We start from the raw sequence: 15594 nt of genomic DNA on the forward strand, positions 1-15594 counted from the left end.
CGTTCTTTTAGTGAAGTATTGATTCCTTTCCGTGAATCTGTTCTTTGACTCTAGTTAAAACGGCTCATAGACTATTTTGTCAAGTTATCGAACAATCAATCAGTTTCCAGTACGTTTTATTTGTATGATTTCCACTCATTTACTATTAAAGTATTTAATTAAACCGAGTCAAATCGTCGATTCACTCTTGCTTTATCGAGTCGAAGCTTTTAGAAGTTGGTTTGCCGTTCGATTCGGTGGGGTGTTGATTCGAAAATAAAAACGTGAATGAATTATTCCTGAAATAATATGTTCTGTCTTTGTCCTCTCGCGTGCTTGTATTTATTCAGGGGTGCCAGCAGATGGCGCCAGTAAGACATCTCCACGATCTGTTATAACGCTGCAGCGTGGCTTTTGTCTCTGCTCTTACTTTGTATCATTTGACATTTGTATAAAATTTATAGCGACGCGGCGTTGTTAAATTCTACACTCTTCTAACGCTCGTGAATCAGTTTCCTCTTTTGTCTGGCGGCTGGGATGATGCCTCATTCATATTTTCAAAAAGGGAAACGCCTATCTGTTGATGGCATCTTGGGTTTGTAACGCAGATCCTATTGCAGCTGATTTAAAGCGACTGCGCAGAGCCGGAGAGCCGCAGCAGAGGAGCGTTCACAGAGCACCGAAGAGCCACCATGCTCGAGACGAGAGCGCCTCAACTCGCAATCCCCGCTGTCAAGAGAGGAATTATGTCTTCAACGTGAGGCGCTTCTTGTAAACGCGAACTGTATGATCAGCCTGGAAAATCTGGGACGACTTTCAGCTCTTGGCCTGAAAGGCAGCTGCGTTGCGCGTAGGATCCAAAAACTAGGCGACCGAGAACACTTGTATTCTTGTTTTGTTCGGAGAAAACCCCACATGATGAAATTTAAGCCCAATCAGACAAGGACATATGACGGAGAGGGCTTCAAAAAACGGGCAGCGTGTCTGTGTTTCAAGAACGATCGGGAGGACGAGGTAAAGCTGAGAAAAGTGCAGATGTGGTTGGTGGTTTACATGTACTACTACTACTGTCGCCTTCAGAGACGCCAGAAATAGATACTACAAGCTTTTTTTTTGTTGTATTCCTTGTGAATAACTACTTATTTTTGCAATACAACGAATCCGTTAATTAATATAAGCCAACGAACAGTGACTAGAGTCGTTGAATGCTTATTTCGTAAAACTTTACAATAAAGTCTCATTACTAAAACGTAGCTAATAACTTCTTTATTAGTTCACTAACAATTTGAACCATCCAATAGCGACAACACGTCTATTAGTAGTCACTGAGTAGTCACTATTCCACTGCAACTTTGGCACTGAATGTTATGCATCTGTGGCAGATATAAACTACTATGTTCCTACATAATCCAGTTTATCCAGTTTGCTATTTAATAGACACTGCTATTTATTTCCTAGTAGCTAATATATTAAAATAGTAGCCTATCCGCTCCTGTTTTATTTGTACTTTTGCTAGTGGCTAGCATCTGTTTCAGCTCTGTAACTTGTAAAATTTCCTATTTTACCAGTTGGATATTCAAGGATTATTCATAAAAATGTTTTTACTGGTAAGGTGACAAGAAAATTAATACATGCCGAAAATGCTATAAAAGCACAAAATAAGGAATATTTTTGAGACCTTTTGGAAAAAAATGTATCTGCTAATATGTAATATACTTCAGCAAACAAGAGCTATCGCTAACTAACTAATAGGAACTTCTTGTGAAGTATACCCTAATACTTAATGGTACCAAACAGAGGTTCTAGTTCATTTTAAGGGCAGAATGTTAAAATGGCTTGCCATATTTCATCGTTTCTAACTCCATAAAGTAAATACGCACTATAAGACACCCATGTAAAATCGCAATGATAAGATGTATGGGTAGTTCTCACTTTCATGATTCATGTCTAGAAATATATGACTCTGCATGAAGGACTGATGACTGATGTTATAAATGTAATCAATGGGATCAGCTCACTAAAAGCCAGCAGTGAGCTTTACTCCTGAGTAATGACAGCTGTCCACAACAGGTAGCAACTGACCTTCTGCTCGAGACATTATTTCTCATCCAGATCGTATCTCACCGCTGTTTAACGTTTTCATGGGTTTTTTCGGCTTAAGGTATTTGTATACCGTTTTTTTAGTCTATATTAAAGAGAGAAAAAGGGGACACAATGTTCTTAAGCAGCAGGGTTGTTGCCTAATCTTTTTTTAAACGTGCCACATCAGCCAATGCTGATGAGATTTAGTTTTTCATAGAGCTAATTTGATTGGTCTGCCACAGGTTTGGTGAGTATTTGTTAAAAACACAGACTCGTGATATATAATAATCATATACGAACATACTAATTAAGGGTTTTATGATTGTTTGACATGTACGTACAGTTTATGCAACTAAATGCATTGGAAAAGGAGAAAAAGTGATTACCCAAAAATGAACCCTCATTTAATCACCCTCATGTATTTCTAAACCGTGACTTTATAATGGAGCACAAAATAACATATAATGTCTATTGGATCTAATATAAAGCCTCTTGTTGAAAATTCTTAAAGAGCGGCTGTCATAAAATCGATCGCTTGTAAAATTTAGCGACTTCCTTGAAAGTACGTTCTGCTTAAACTAAAAATAACGTCTATTATAAAACACGTCCGTCACAGTCGAGGTGTTCTTGACTTCCGTGACGAGGGCTTGACCCGATGTGGGTAGTTCACTCAGGAATTACAGGAAAACGCTGTTGTATACACAAACACATTCCCCCATAGAGGATGTCTTTTCCTTAAATGAACTCAAACTTGTTCAAACTACCGAGTCAGTGTATTTTTAATTAAGAAGTACCGCTAGAGCTGTTGAAGTTTGATTACATAAGACATGTTGAGGCATGGGCGCTTCAGACCCTATTCCGCATTGCAACAGGACCTGGTCTCCCAGGTCTCTCCTCCATGTGATTAAGAGGGGGAGGAGAGGAGGTAAGTTACACTATGTACTGAGGCTCCAAGTGACCTATCAGCAGCAATTTATAGAACCAGAATGACAGAACTCACTGTCCCCTGACGGACTCCTTTTCCCTCTTTTTATCTGTCGTTTTCTGTTTAATTGTTTTAGTTGATTGCAGTTTTGCAATTTTTTTTTTACCTCCTGTTCGGGAAGAATTCTGTGCTGTTCTGTTGACTCCAGATCATTTTAATAGTTGAGTATAGAAACTCGGTCTGCTGTGGACGTCAGTACATTCCTGTCATATCGACAGTCAGCCGAGTTCAGGCGACAACATCGCACATCCTCGAGAAGTGCACTAAGTACAGTCCATCAGCTCGTCTGTTGTTTGTGTTCCTGTCCTGCTGCAAGACCTCACAAAGACCCAAAGTAATAATGGACGAATCTTCACATTGTTCTAAGAAAACGAAAAAGTTACTTTGCTTGTCAAAGCTCACCACTATAATAGTCTGGTTGGTGTTATGCATTTGCTAGGATGTGCTAGGATGTTGATATGCAGTTGCTAATGTGTTGTAATTGGTTTGTGAATCAGTATCTAAAATTAAATTAATGTATGTGTACATATACTTTAATTTAATTTTTTTGCATATATGCAAATACTGATTCACAAACCAATATATATATATATATATATATATATATATATATATATAAAACCACTCATAATAGTAAATGTTTCGCAATTAAGATTACGCATAGTTTGTTAGAATAAGACAATATTTGGCTAAAACAACTATTTAAAAAATCTGGAATCTGTGGTTGCAGTAAATCGCCTTTAAAGTTATCCAAATGACTTTCTTAGAAATGCATATTACATAATATGATCTTTATTTAGCCATATTTTTGGCAGTTGCTACATGTGTACCTGTGCTATTTAAAACTGGTTGTGTATATTCAGGGTCATATATATATATATATATATATATATATATATATATATATATATATATATATATATATATATATATATATATATATGATATATTAAATATTCAAAGTTATACACTTTAAATGTTCTTATGCTCCAATGTATATAAAAAAATAGAATAGTACAATAATAAGTACACTATTTCTAACATATAGTCTATGATAGATAGGCTGTGGGATTTTTTGCCTAATTTATCACTAAAACAATGTAATATAAACATCACATGACATGTAAACATGGTTGATTTTTCGGTGTGGTTTACATGTGTGTTTACAATCAGAAAGAATACTGTGCTTCTGAAAAATGTGTTTGTGTTTTTGGGTGTGCTTTTGGTTGAAGCCACTGTCATTTTCTAGCCCACTTGTATTGAATGTGGCGGCTTTGGTTGTTTTAGTCTTTGGATGGAGTTGCCCTAAACAAAAGTAGTTTTTATAACTCTAGCTATTGTTTAAGTGTACAAACATTTATGTTAGCGATAAGCTGTAATTTCAGGTCTACCACAAGGACCGCTTTCGCCTCAGGGACTTTTTGGGGCAGTTTTTGAATTGTCAAGCTGGTTCGATAACAATAATGCCAGAGTAGTGGTGGAGTAGTCATAGCAACAATGATCCCGTTAAATGCGAACATGATACAGTGGACTGAACCTGAACAATGACCCTTAAAACAAACCAGAATGAAACCTCACTCGGTTGCGTGCTGTACGTGACTGATTTTAAGCTGTAAGCGTTTCCTCCTTTGGTTTGTGAGCTTTACCTTTCAAACTTGCAAATGAAGTGAAAGGTTTGAAAGCATGAATTTCTTGGTTGCCAGATTTTGTGTTGACGTGCTGTTAGTTATTTTAGCACGGCAGTAGGTTCTCTGGGACGCTAGCAACTAGAAGGTCATGGGGTCGATCCCTAGGAACGCATATGTCAATCCAAAGAAGTTTTACAATATTTTTTAATCTTGTAATACTTTTTATAAACTAGTACATAAATAGTTTCACAGACGCTTCTGAAACTTCAAAAAGAGGCCTATGCCTGATGCCTATCGCAACTGGAAGACAGCCACTGTTTGCCGGAGTGAAAAAATTCACGGTCGTGTTTATGGCGATGGGATGGGGCCACACGTGCCCCTCAGACTCATGCTGGGATTTAACATGCACTTCATCTTGAGTGTCAGTGGGGCTCTGAACTGGGTCAGTGTGTCAGCAGATGCTCAGGACTATGAAGGATGGAAGCAATATAGCTAATTAATCCTTGTAAAATGGAGAAAAAAATATATATATATTTATTTGTCTGTTATTTAGGCAATGTAATTCAAAAGAATGGGATTTTTTTATGGTACAAGTCATAGAAACTTATCCATTTGTTTTGTCTTTCAGACAGTCCTTGAATTAGAATGTTTTCTTTATCCTTGGTTTTGAACGTCATTAACTGGTAGAGTGATCTGTAAATAGTGGGGCTGCGGACCATTTGGAATTGGATTATAAAGTCTTATAAAGTGTAGCATATAACATTTTATTAAAAACACTTTATTAAGCACTTTTATTTCAGTTACACGTACTATAATAACTAAAACTGAAATGCATTTTTATTATAAACAAATAACAATCAAAATGCCAAAAACAAAATTACTAAAACTTAATAAAAATAAATAGATTTAAATAGAAAGGAATGAAAACTGTATTAATAGTAGGAATGGTACTAAAATGATTAAATTATTATATAAGTACCAGCTGTGGCCATTTAATTTATTAATTTCATGTTATATACATTTTATGAAATTCTTTTTAACTTTTATGGTATGCATAAGTAGGAAGAAAGTCCCCAGAATGCTCTAATATACTATATATGCAATATATAATCAAAATATAAAAAAATTGATGTCAGTTAATATTTTTATAAAAAGTATTGGTATTTATTTAATGTCACAGCACGCATGCAACAATGTAGATTACATTTGTTTTATTAATTTATTAGTTCCAAGGACGACCGTATCGAAAGAGTTATCAAAATGGTTATCAGTGGGTGTGGAATTTTACTTGCCATATCACATATTGACCAAATATTGACTGCTTACTGGAATGAAAGTACACTAAACTGCTATAAAGGCTAATTGCATCCTGCTTTCTATTTAATGATGCTGTATTTTTATAGTTTTATTCACAACAGTTCACTGAACCTTCATGCATATTGATTGTTTGGTTTTTCCCAAAGTGCTGTAACTGAGCGCTCGGAAGGCTGAACCTGTGAGATTTCTCCACATCTTTCATGGTCACCTGGTCCGGCCGCAGCTGTTTTTGCTCCCACAACTCATACCCCAAAGCAGAGCTTGACTCTAAGCAGACAGAATCTATCACTATGGCTGAGGCAGCTGTTGCTGGTAGTTTATTTATAAGAAGTGATTCCACAGATATACGATTGCCTTCTAGAAGAGTAGTGGAGAGTGACGGCATTCAGTGAGAGCAATGCAACGGAATCGCAGTAGCTCATTATAGAAGCAGAGATGCAGTCATAATTAATATAGAATTCAGTGAAAAACATAGCATTTTTTGGAAGTGATTAAGCTTTGACAATTATTTGTCAGACATCTGTGAAAACAACCACCCAAAAACCCACCCTCAGGCAAGCCAAGAACAGTAAAGATGATTTGTAGTGTCCATGGTCTAGTGCATTCACTGTGCAAGTCATCAGCTACTGTCACTCTAAGAGTAAAAAAAAAAAACAGTTCATGCAAGAATGAAACTTTTTGTCATTACTTACTCAGCCTCTCATCCTTCCAAACCTGTAAGAGCTTCATTAATCTGTAGAACACAAATTACTATATTTTTGATTAAAATTCGAGAGCTTTCTGACTATGAGTAAATACCAACTGACACGTTCAAGGCCCAGAAAGGTAATAAGGACATTGTTAAAATAGTCCATGTGGCATCAGCAACTCTTTTGTGTAAGCCTCTGCTGTGCAATCGAATACCACAGTACCACAACATGTATATGATGCAGCTGACACAGTACAGCGCATGGTACAGTTGGGAAACGCACATCGAGTTCTGACACGGATGAGAATAAATTGAGAATAAAAAGTAATTATTTTTCCAGACACTTTGAGCCATTAATGTCACATGGATTATTTCAACGATGTCTTTAACAATATTTCTGGACCTTGAACATGGTAGTTACATTGGTGTCTATGCAGGGACACAAAGCAATAGAAAGATTTCATCAAAAAGGGTTTGAAAAAGAACATAGTGGTGAGCAATTAATGACGGGGTTAACATTTTTTGGTGAATTTTCCTGTTAATAGCAGTGGCTCAGACAATATATAGAGGTCTTGCACTGTAAAAAAAAATATATATATATATATATATATATATATATATATATATATATATAATTTTCAACTTGAAATCCTTTGTTACCCTGCTGACTTAACATTGTTTTGTTTAGTCAACTTGAAATTTTAACTTAATGTTAATTTAAGTAACAACTCAAATATTTTAGTTGACTAAATTAAAAATTTTAAGTCAGCAGAGTAAGAAAGGAAAAAAAATAATAATAAAATAATAATAAAGAAAAAAAAAAATATATATATATATAGATGTACCATATATGCAGTTATATAGTACCTAATAAAGATCTCTTTTAATGGTTTTGGAGCCCATTGACTTTCATTGTATGAACAGAAACAGAATGTTGGTACAGTAAACTGTCAGAAGCTCTTTTGGTTGGACTATCATTTTAAATTAAATAAGCTCAACATTTCTCCAAGAGTGCCAAGAAAGTTTATCAGATGGATGGTATTTTTGCAGATTGATGTACTGTGAGCAGTATCAGGTTAGACTCTGTTATGTAATCAAGATGTTCCGACAAAGTGTTGATGAGCATTTGGATTTGGTCTATCTGACTAAGCTCTGTTTGTGAATATGTGTGTGGCAGGTTTTGCTTGTTAGCAGCAGTCGACATCCAGATCAGTGGATCGTTCCAGGAGGAGGTATGGAGCCAGAGGAGGAGCCTGGAGGAGCTGCGGTTCGAGAGGTATATGAGGAGGTGAGCTCAGTTTTGTTTTTAAAAGCTTCTATCTGTTTCTCAGAAAAAGGTTTAAATGGACCTCTAAGACCTCAACACAGACCTCATTGGGTTATCTGTTGAATAATGGTGGTTCTTCAAGCTTTTGAGGGTCTATCGGCCTTGAGACCTTGCTCATCATTGAGTGAGTTATGGGTTGCAGCTGTCCCATATCTTGTCACCAGGATTTTTTTGCTTTGCACCATGCATACTGCTTATTGCATACTTAGCAGTATACACTATATGCTGTGTTCTATTTTTAAAAAAGTAATATGTGACACTGTATAGCAAGCCGCAAACATTCATCATCTCAGTAAGCCAAATTTTAACTCTGTTGCGGAAAAATGTCCAAAACCCTCAAATAATGACTGAAGAGAAATATGATTTAATATTACAAAGATAGTTGACCCAAAAATGACAATTCTAATCCTAATGCCTTTCCAAACCTGCATGGCTGTCTTATGTGGCCTATACAATATTATTTATTCGGTCCATACAATGAAATAGGGCCTTTGTTTTGGACAAATTTATGGACTGACAGGTAAGCTCACTTATCTTTTAAGATGTGATTTATGCAATTAAATATCCATAAAATGACCAATGAACATTTTCTCATCCTCACTGCATACCATTCAGTTTTGCCAACACCTTTGACTCAACTGTTACAGATATCAAAATGAGAGGTATGGTCATGTGATACCACCACCACCACCACCCTATAGATTCCTCAATGGTCATTCACAATATGCACATGAGTCTGTTTTCTGTCATCTTTAATTTAAGCGTCTTTGCCAAATGAATCTTTTCATGTCTATCTCAGCTAATGGTTATGTTGTTCGTTTCAAGGATGGGCTGTGTCATGACATTGAAGGGCCGTCGTAGAGGTTGCCAAGAGGGTAATTTGTTGACAGCTGTGAAGCATTGCAGCGACATTTAGAAACCGTGTCCCGTTACCGTTGGCCTCGTCCGTCTGAAATGTACATGTCCCAGAGGTTCAAGAGTCACGGTGTTTGGACACTTGCGGTTGCTCAATTTGAATGCAGTTTGATTACCGCAGTCAGTTTTTTTTTTTTGTGAAATTGATTATGATACCCCAAACCAAAAGTGACATTTACAGTAGAACTGTATCTGATTATATAATAAAATAAATTAGCCAGGTTATGAGGTTTCGTTTGTTGCCGTGTTAAATTCTAATCAATCATTTTGTATTGAATGGTCAAGAGGTTTAAATTTCAGTTGCATAATGGCATAACACTACAAAAGCCCTGCACATCTAAGCCATATTTGACCCATTTTTGCCATTTTATCCTTTAGGCACAAGACTTTATTTTTACTTCGAGGGATTTATTTGTTACATAATGGTTTAAAAGGTGTAACTCAAGCCTTTCGAGTGTTAGGGAGACCCTGGAGGAGACCATAAACCTGTCTGTGAATTACAGCATGCTTCTGGCTATGGCAACACTCATGGGACCCAAACTACTACCCCTAGGGGCTTTGCCAGAGGTGGGATGTCCCAAAGATCTTAGAATGTGTTTTTTTTTTTTTTTTTTTTTTTAAATAAAAAAAAAAAAACCTACAAATTGGTTGTCATGTTGAATTAATCTAGACTGCCCATTAAAATGACATTTGACTTCCTGGAATGTTTAAATTTGGTCCTTTTCCACAGAATGAAAGTTGCTGTTTGTTTTTAAGGGTTTGTCTAGGGCCATGCACATGTCATGTGACCGTGTCAGATGAGGATACACAGAGATGACAGAAACCCGCTCAGGGCGTTTTAAATAGACAAAATCTCTCATAGTCCCTGAAATCGCCCCCCTGTTGTTTGTCAGTTCCGATTGTGAGCGGTCGTATCAACCCAATTTGCAGGGTAAGCTCTGGCTGGTTAGGGCATTTTGCAGCATCTGAATGAAGACATGATGTTCTCTTGTGAGCATTATGTTGTCCGGGAATCTCCTGTGTTATGGAAACACGCAGCTCAGGTCTCCCGGATCAGTGAGCCGGGGCTAATGTTCTGGGCTGATGTGTCAGCATCGGCTGGTACGGTTCCAGAAATTTGGTGTGTTCATCTTCTTGTTAAGCTGCTGTTAACGCTGATAGACTCATGTCGCAGCTTATGTCATAGCAGAAGTCATTTCCTTTTTAAAGTGCCTTAACCCCACCGAGCATCGTGTATAAATTTTGATGTTAGAAGGAACAGAATTTGAGTGTTTTCGTAATGTTTCAGAATGATTTATAGTTTGAGGCCGTATTTAAAACTGAAAAGGTCTCTCTAATGCTTTTTCCGTGTCTGTTCCTGCTTAAACAGGCTGGTGTGAGGGGCACCCTTGGCAGGCTACTGGGGGTGTTTGAGGTAAGACTGCCAAACTGCCTTATATAAAGTAAGACGTTACTTCAACCCCTCTTAGCACGTCGCTGATACTTCAATTAACGAGACTTTATTTCATAAACATTTATAAACATATTATCTTCACACCATCTCAATGCATGTTTAACTGTGTTACACACATTGCGTAACCACGTGATAACTTTATATTTCTCATTCTGTACAGCAGAACCAGGACAGCAAGCATCGGACCTACGTGTATGTGCTTACAGTTACAGAGACACTGGAAGACTGGGAGGACTCGGTCAATATCGGTGGGTTGATGTTATGTCTGTAAATGGCTCAGTTAGTCAGTTAGGTTTATTTAGTAACTCCTCCATGTGATTCAGATTCACTAGAAAGAATCAGACTGAAAGAGTCATCCGCTTGTGAATACAGTTTTGGTTTTGATTCACTAAAAAGAAACGACTCCGAGTCATTCACTGAGGAATCAGACTTCACTGATGGTGCTGTGTTTCACGCTGTAGATTAATTGAAATGATCTTTGACCACTTTTTGTTAATTGAGTCCTCTAGAGAAGCTTACTTGTAACTTTACCAAAGTGACCTCTTCCCATGTCTGCAGTAAATCAATAGGGGACTTTATTTGTGTGCAAACAGCTTAGTCTGCTAACAGGACAGAATTTAAATCGTTTTAGACAAGCTTATCATAACCAGCTCATTTCTTTTGCTAAGACACAACTGCTGATCTGTAAGCAGCTGCAAATATGGGGATTTATATAACTATTTTAATAAGCTATTACGGATAAAGAGCTGGCATGTGGATTAGCCACTTGGAACCTTTTACTCACTAAATTTTTGTTGTTAGGAAGGATACGCGATAATAACATTTGCCCACAGACAGCGCAATTCAAAACTTGCACTATTTGTAGATGGCGAGGAAAGAAAAAAAACAGGTAATCCTTCACTCCCAGCAGCCGTATAAATAGACCGAAGTTTGTTCACAGGGAGGCGTGCTGTTAGCAGGGGCACAGTTGTTTTCCAGTTAGCGTCACTACACTCCCCTATCACTGGCCTCGCTCTGCCTGTACCATAGTTTCAGCTGCCAAATAGGGCATCATAACCTCAATACACTGAGAGGATACGGGTTTACTTAACACGGAGCTCAGCACCAAATGCAAAAGAGGTCAATAGTCTGATTGTCGAAGTAATGACCTTTAACCTTCCCGCATATATGACATGTTTTAAAGCGCTTAAGGTGAATGTTTAAGTTTCAGCACTTTGTGAGAGACTGTTTTCAGGACTATAAATACAGCGGAATGTTTGTCAGCCAGATGGTTGGGCAGCCAAACGTCTGACAAGTTCACAGTGAAGTTGACCTTTTGTACCGTATTTAAAATAAAGCTATACGTTTTTAAACCCAAGCAGCAAGTGTATTTAATAGCGGCATGTCAGAAGTAAATGAAACTCTCGTGAGAACAAAATTAATTTTCAGTCACCTCGGGCAATGTACAAAATGTAATTACGTTCTTCGAAAATAAAGGTGCCAAAAGCGGGATTTGTAGCAATGCATTATAAGAACCAGTTTGGTTTCTCTTTAATGCAATAACTGACCCCAAAACTTTTAAGTTGTTGAAAGTGTACTCGCCCTCAAGCCGTTCTAGATGCAGATGAGTTTGTTTGTTCATCAGAACAGATTTGGAGATATTCAACATTATGTTACTTGATCATCAAGTCAGTGTGTGCCGTCAGAGTCCAAATAACTGATAAAAACAAGACAATAATCCACACGACTCCAGTTTACCAGTTAATATCTTGTGAAGTTAAAAATGGTGTGTTCGTAAGAAACACGTCCATCACGAATGCATTTTAACTTTAAACTGTTAACTTTAAATATGGCCATAATGTTTCCTTCAGTTTAAAAGGCTATGCCCTATTGTTCTCTCACAAAATCTCATTTGTTTAAAACAGTGCTTAATCTGTGCATATTTCTCTCCTCATTCAGACAAGATGCAGTGTTATTGATGGAGGACTTTTAGCTGGAAGCAATAATTTAAAGTTAAAAATGTCTAAATTATAAACTTGTTTGTTTTTGTTGTTCTTTTTTACAAACATAGAGATTTTCACCTCACAAGGTGCTAACTGATTTAATGGATGTAAAAAGTTCTTAAAGAAATCATTCAACCCAAAATTTAAACAACCCCATATTTTACTCACCCCAAGCCATCCTAGGTGTATATGACTTTCTTCTTTCAGATGAACTCATAGTGGCCCTCATGAAACTAACCTATATGGCTCTGCCACACGGCTTCTTAAGTAGATTGTTTTTTTGTAACAAAAATTTCTGTTTTTAAAATTATAACTTAAATCACTGACTTCCGGCAACAGCTCTATGAACGTTCGCGAGAGAGTCAAGAAATCTGTAATTTCATTTTTGGGTGAATTTTTTCTTTACGTAATGTTATAAGCCAATGAACAACCGTTATTTTAAAATTTTTTACTATTGTTAATGCAAATTTTAGCAAAATGCCATTAAATTATAACACGCTTTTTGCAGGTCGCAAGCGGAAATGGTTCAAGATCGATGAGGCGATTCGGGTGCTACAATGCCACAAACCTGTCCACGCGGAGTATCTCCGCAAACTCACTCCTCGCTGCGGCCCCACGAACGGCAACGCTCAGGAGCCAGCCAACACGGATGACAACGCCAGCCTCCGCCAGACAGCCTCACACGACTGTGGACTGCCCCATTTGCACAGATAGAACTGCCACCAGAGGGCATTGATGCAAGGGAAACTATCCTTGGACTGGAAAAGACAGTTTTGCATGTATAATTTCAATGTTTACTATTTGAACCTCTTTTTTAAGTGTAGAAACCAAAGGCTTGTTGTGAAATGCCTGCAAGTTTCTGGGTCAAAATTAACAAGGAGAGTTATTTTCATAACTTTTCATTTGTAAACGTGCATTTCATGCTAAACAAGGTAAAGTTATTTCAAGATTGTGATGTTAAGTATTAAGCACGGATTAACGGAGATGCTTGCCATGATGGACATTCTGGAAATATTATTTTACAAATGGCTTTAGGTGGAGGAACACAGTGAGGAATGTGCCACGGTCTGATTGTTGTTGTTTTTTTGAAAGGATAACTACGATGGTCTTATGAAATGCTGTCTATTTATATCTAATAGATAACTAGGCATATTTGTTAGGCATTTGATATATATAAAAATTCTTGATGAAGAACAAAATAAGAAAAATATGTGTCAAATCATGAATTATAGAACCTGTAAATAGTCTAAAAGAAGATTTGGGCTGCTTTTGATTAAATTAGATGCCTTCATCACAGATATCTTACCTGTAATATAGGTTTAACATGCTGTGAAGTTGAAGGTATTTTCAAAGTTTGGTCTTAAATGTGAATTTGCCGCATTAAATGGTGCAATCTGATTGGCCTTCTTTGTTTTTGCATCTCCTGTAAGGCAGAATAACTACTTTTGAGCCACTGTCTCTTTAAAACAAGATGGCATTTGGTAAAATGTGAACAAATAAAAAAATTGCTCCCGGTGTAATTGGTCCAGGAAAGACTATGGAATGTTATGCAGTTTATGTTGCCTGAAGCGATATTCTGAATATTTCAGAAAAAGAGAAGGCAAACGCCCTACATTAACCGTAATATATCTTGTCAAACCTTGTCAGAAGGCCACAGAAATGCAATATGTGTTGTCATTACATTAACAATTCTCGCATCAATATCTCAGATAGCCGAGGGGGAATTTTATTTAATTTTGCATACTGTTTTGTTCAACTGGGGCCTTTGCAATCTTCCATAATGAACTTTATGTGGAATTCACTGAATGGGATGGAATATGTTGCCAAACTGTTTTATTAAGACTGTAAATGGTAAACAAGCATACTTATCTTTCCTCAGAGGGAAGATTGCATGTTAGGTTGTAAATATGTTTTAATATTAAAAATGTCAGCTTCTGCCTAAGTAGTTTATTTAGTCCCAGTTTGTTTTAGACAGGATTAAAGAATTGCACTGCTAAACACAGGCACCTCAGCTCTTTACTTGTTTATCAGTGAGGCTTATTGAACACTGTTTAATATGTCAAAGATTACGGTGAAAATGTCCCCTATGTGATTTAACAGAAATGACAAAAATGTGTTTTACCTGTCTTCGGAAAATCAGAAACACCCTGACAACTTTTAAACTAAATAAACTCATCTCTGTGTTAATGATGGAATGATGGTGCTGATTGTGGTTATGGATGGAATGATGGCTCAACTCACCGAGGTTACTCCCCGAAGGGCTGTTAAATGTGATTTATGGTAACTTTTTAGTAATGTAATGATGAATGATAAACAATGTCGAAAGAGGGAGGAGGCAGCATAGGACAACCTATTATCGGAAAACATCCTTATAAACATTTCAAAGAAAAGGTATGAACTTTTTTGAAAAGTCATGTGGCAAGTCCTCTTTTGGAGACACATAGTTTACAAGTACGAGTTTGTTATAAGGCTGCAAAAACATGCAAGTATGTATGTCTTCTATTCAAAACCCACAGGCTATTTTTCTATTTATGTTTTTCAAATGAAAATATCCTTTTCCCTCTTGCTAAAAATCTGCTGTTTGGTGTTTTTAGCGTATTTCCCACCTTCCCTGGGTGGAGAAATTAAAAAATGTAATTTTGTAACAAGATGGCATTTGGTAAAAAATGTTCTTCCTCATATCCGTCTAAAGATTTTTAAGGTTCTCGAGGCTGATTATACCTCATCGGGTTAAAGAGCTTCAGTGGGTTTGGGAACATGCATGCTTTTTGTATACAAAAATATACACATATCTAAATAAAATAAATGTCAGTGTATTTGACGATTTCTGCACTTAAATGCTTTAAAAATTGTATTGCATTACATCTTTCGAAATGCTTCATGGGATGCGTAGTTCATGACCTGATAAGATAAATTCCAGTGATTCGGTTTTTAAATATATGTTTTCTACAAAATAATGTTTGTAATATTGTGATAAATCGGGGGGCTTTACTACGGATTTTTTTTTTAATCTTGAGTGAAAAAAATGAATGGGGAAAATACTTCCGGAATCAAGGCCGCTGAAAAAGTGGGCAGACACTGTTGCGCTCCATTCCGACAAGTCCCGCCTTTGACCTGATCTCTCTTTTCAATGATTGGTGGACGCTCCTTTAGACAACCTACAATTGGGCATCTCAGAAGCCTCTCATGCAATCTGCCCAATCACGGCAAACAATGATTCGTTGGAGGGCGGGACTTA

General features: G+C 36.9%; 1 protein-coding gene across 2 annotated transcripts; it reads left to right on the forward strand.

Annotated features, from left to right (window-relative positions):
• Positions 1-458: 458 nt before the first annotated feature.
• nudt4a (nudix (nucleoside diphosphate linked moiety X)-type motif 4a) lies at positions 459-14543 on the forward strand. 2 transcript variants are annotated; one of them, XM_043264775.1, is made up of 5 exons: positions 459-993; positions 7857-7967; positions 10291-10335; positions 10538-10622; positions 12865-14543. In XM_043264775.1, exons 1-5 carry the CDS (start codon positions 766-768, stop codon positions 13068-13070), a joined length of 675 nt encoding a protein of 224 aa, XP_043120710.1. In that variant the 5' UTR covers positions 459-765; the 3' UTR covers positions 13071-14543. The 2 variants fall into 2 exon arrangements, with proteins under 2 accessions (XP_043120710.1, XP_043120709.1); XM_043264774.1 differs by having other exon boundaries at positions 461-993; positions 10535-10622.
• The last annotated feature ends 1051 nt before the right edge of the window (positions 14544-15594 follow it).

Source organism: Puntigrus tetrazona, chromosome 18 (assembly GCF_018831695.1).
Source record: "Puntigrus tetrazona isolate hp1 chromosome 18, ASM1883169v1, whole genome shotgun sequence".
In the NCBI taxonomy this organism is placed as follows: Eukaryota; Metazoa; Chordata; class Actinopteri; order Cypriniformes; family Cyprinidae; genus Puntigrus; species Puntigrus tetrazona.

What these genes read in the sequence shown, in the direction of transcription:
- nudt4a (XM_043264774.1), top strand. Translation starts at nt 766, where the DNA reads ATGATCAGCCTGGAAAATCTGGGACGACTTTCAGCTCTTGGCCTGAAA. An exon ending in AGAACGATCGGGAGGACGAG is followed by an intron (nt 994 to 7,856) that starts GTAAAGCTGAGA and finishes TGTGTGTGGCAG; the next exon opens with GTTTTGCTTGTTAGCAGCAG. An exon ending in GGAGGACTCGGTCAATATCG is followed by an intron (nt 10,623 to 12,864) that starts GTGGGTTGATGT and finishes CGCTTTTTGCAG; the next exon opens with GTCGCAAGCGGAAATGGTTC.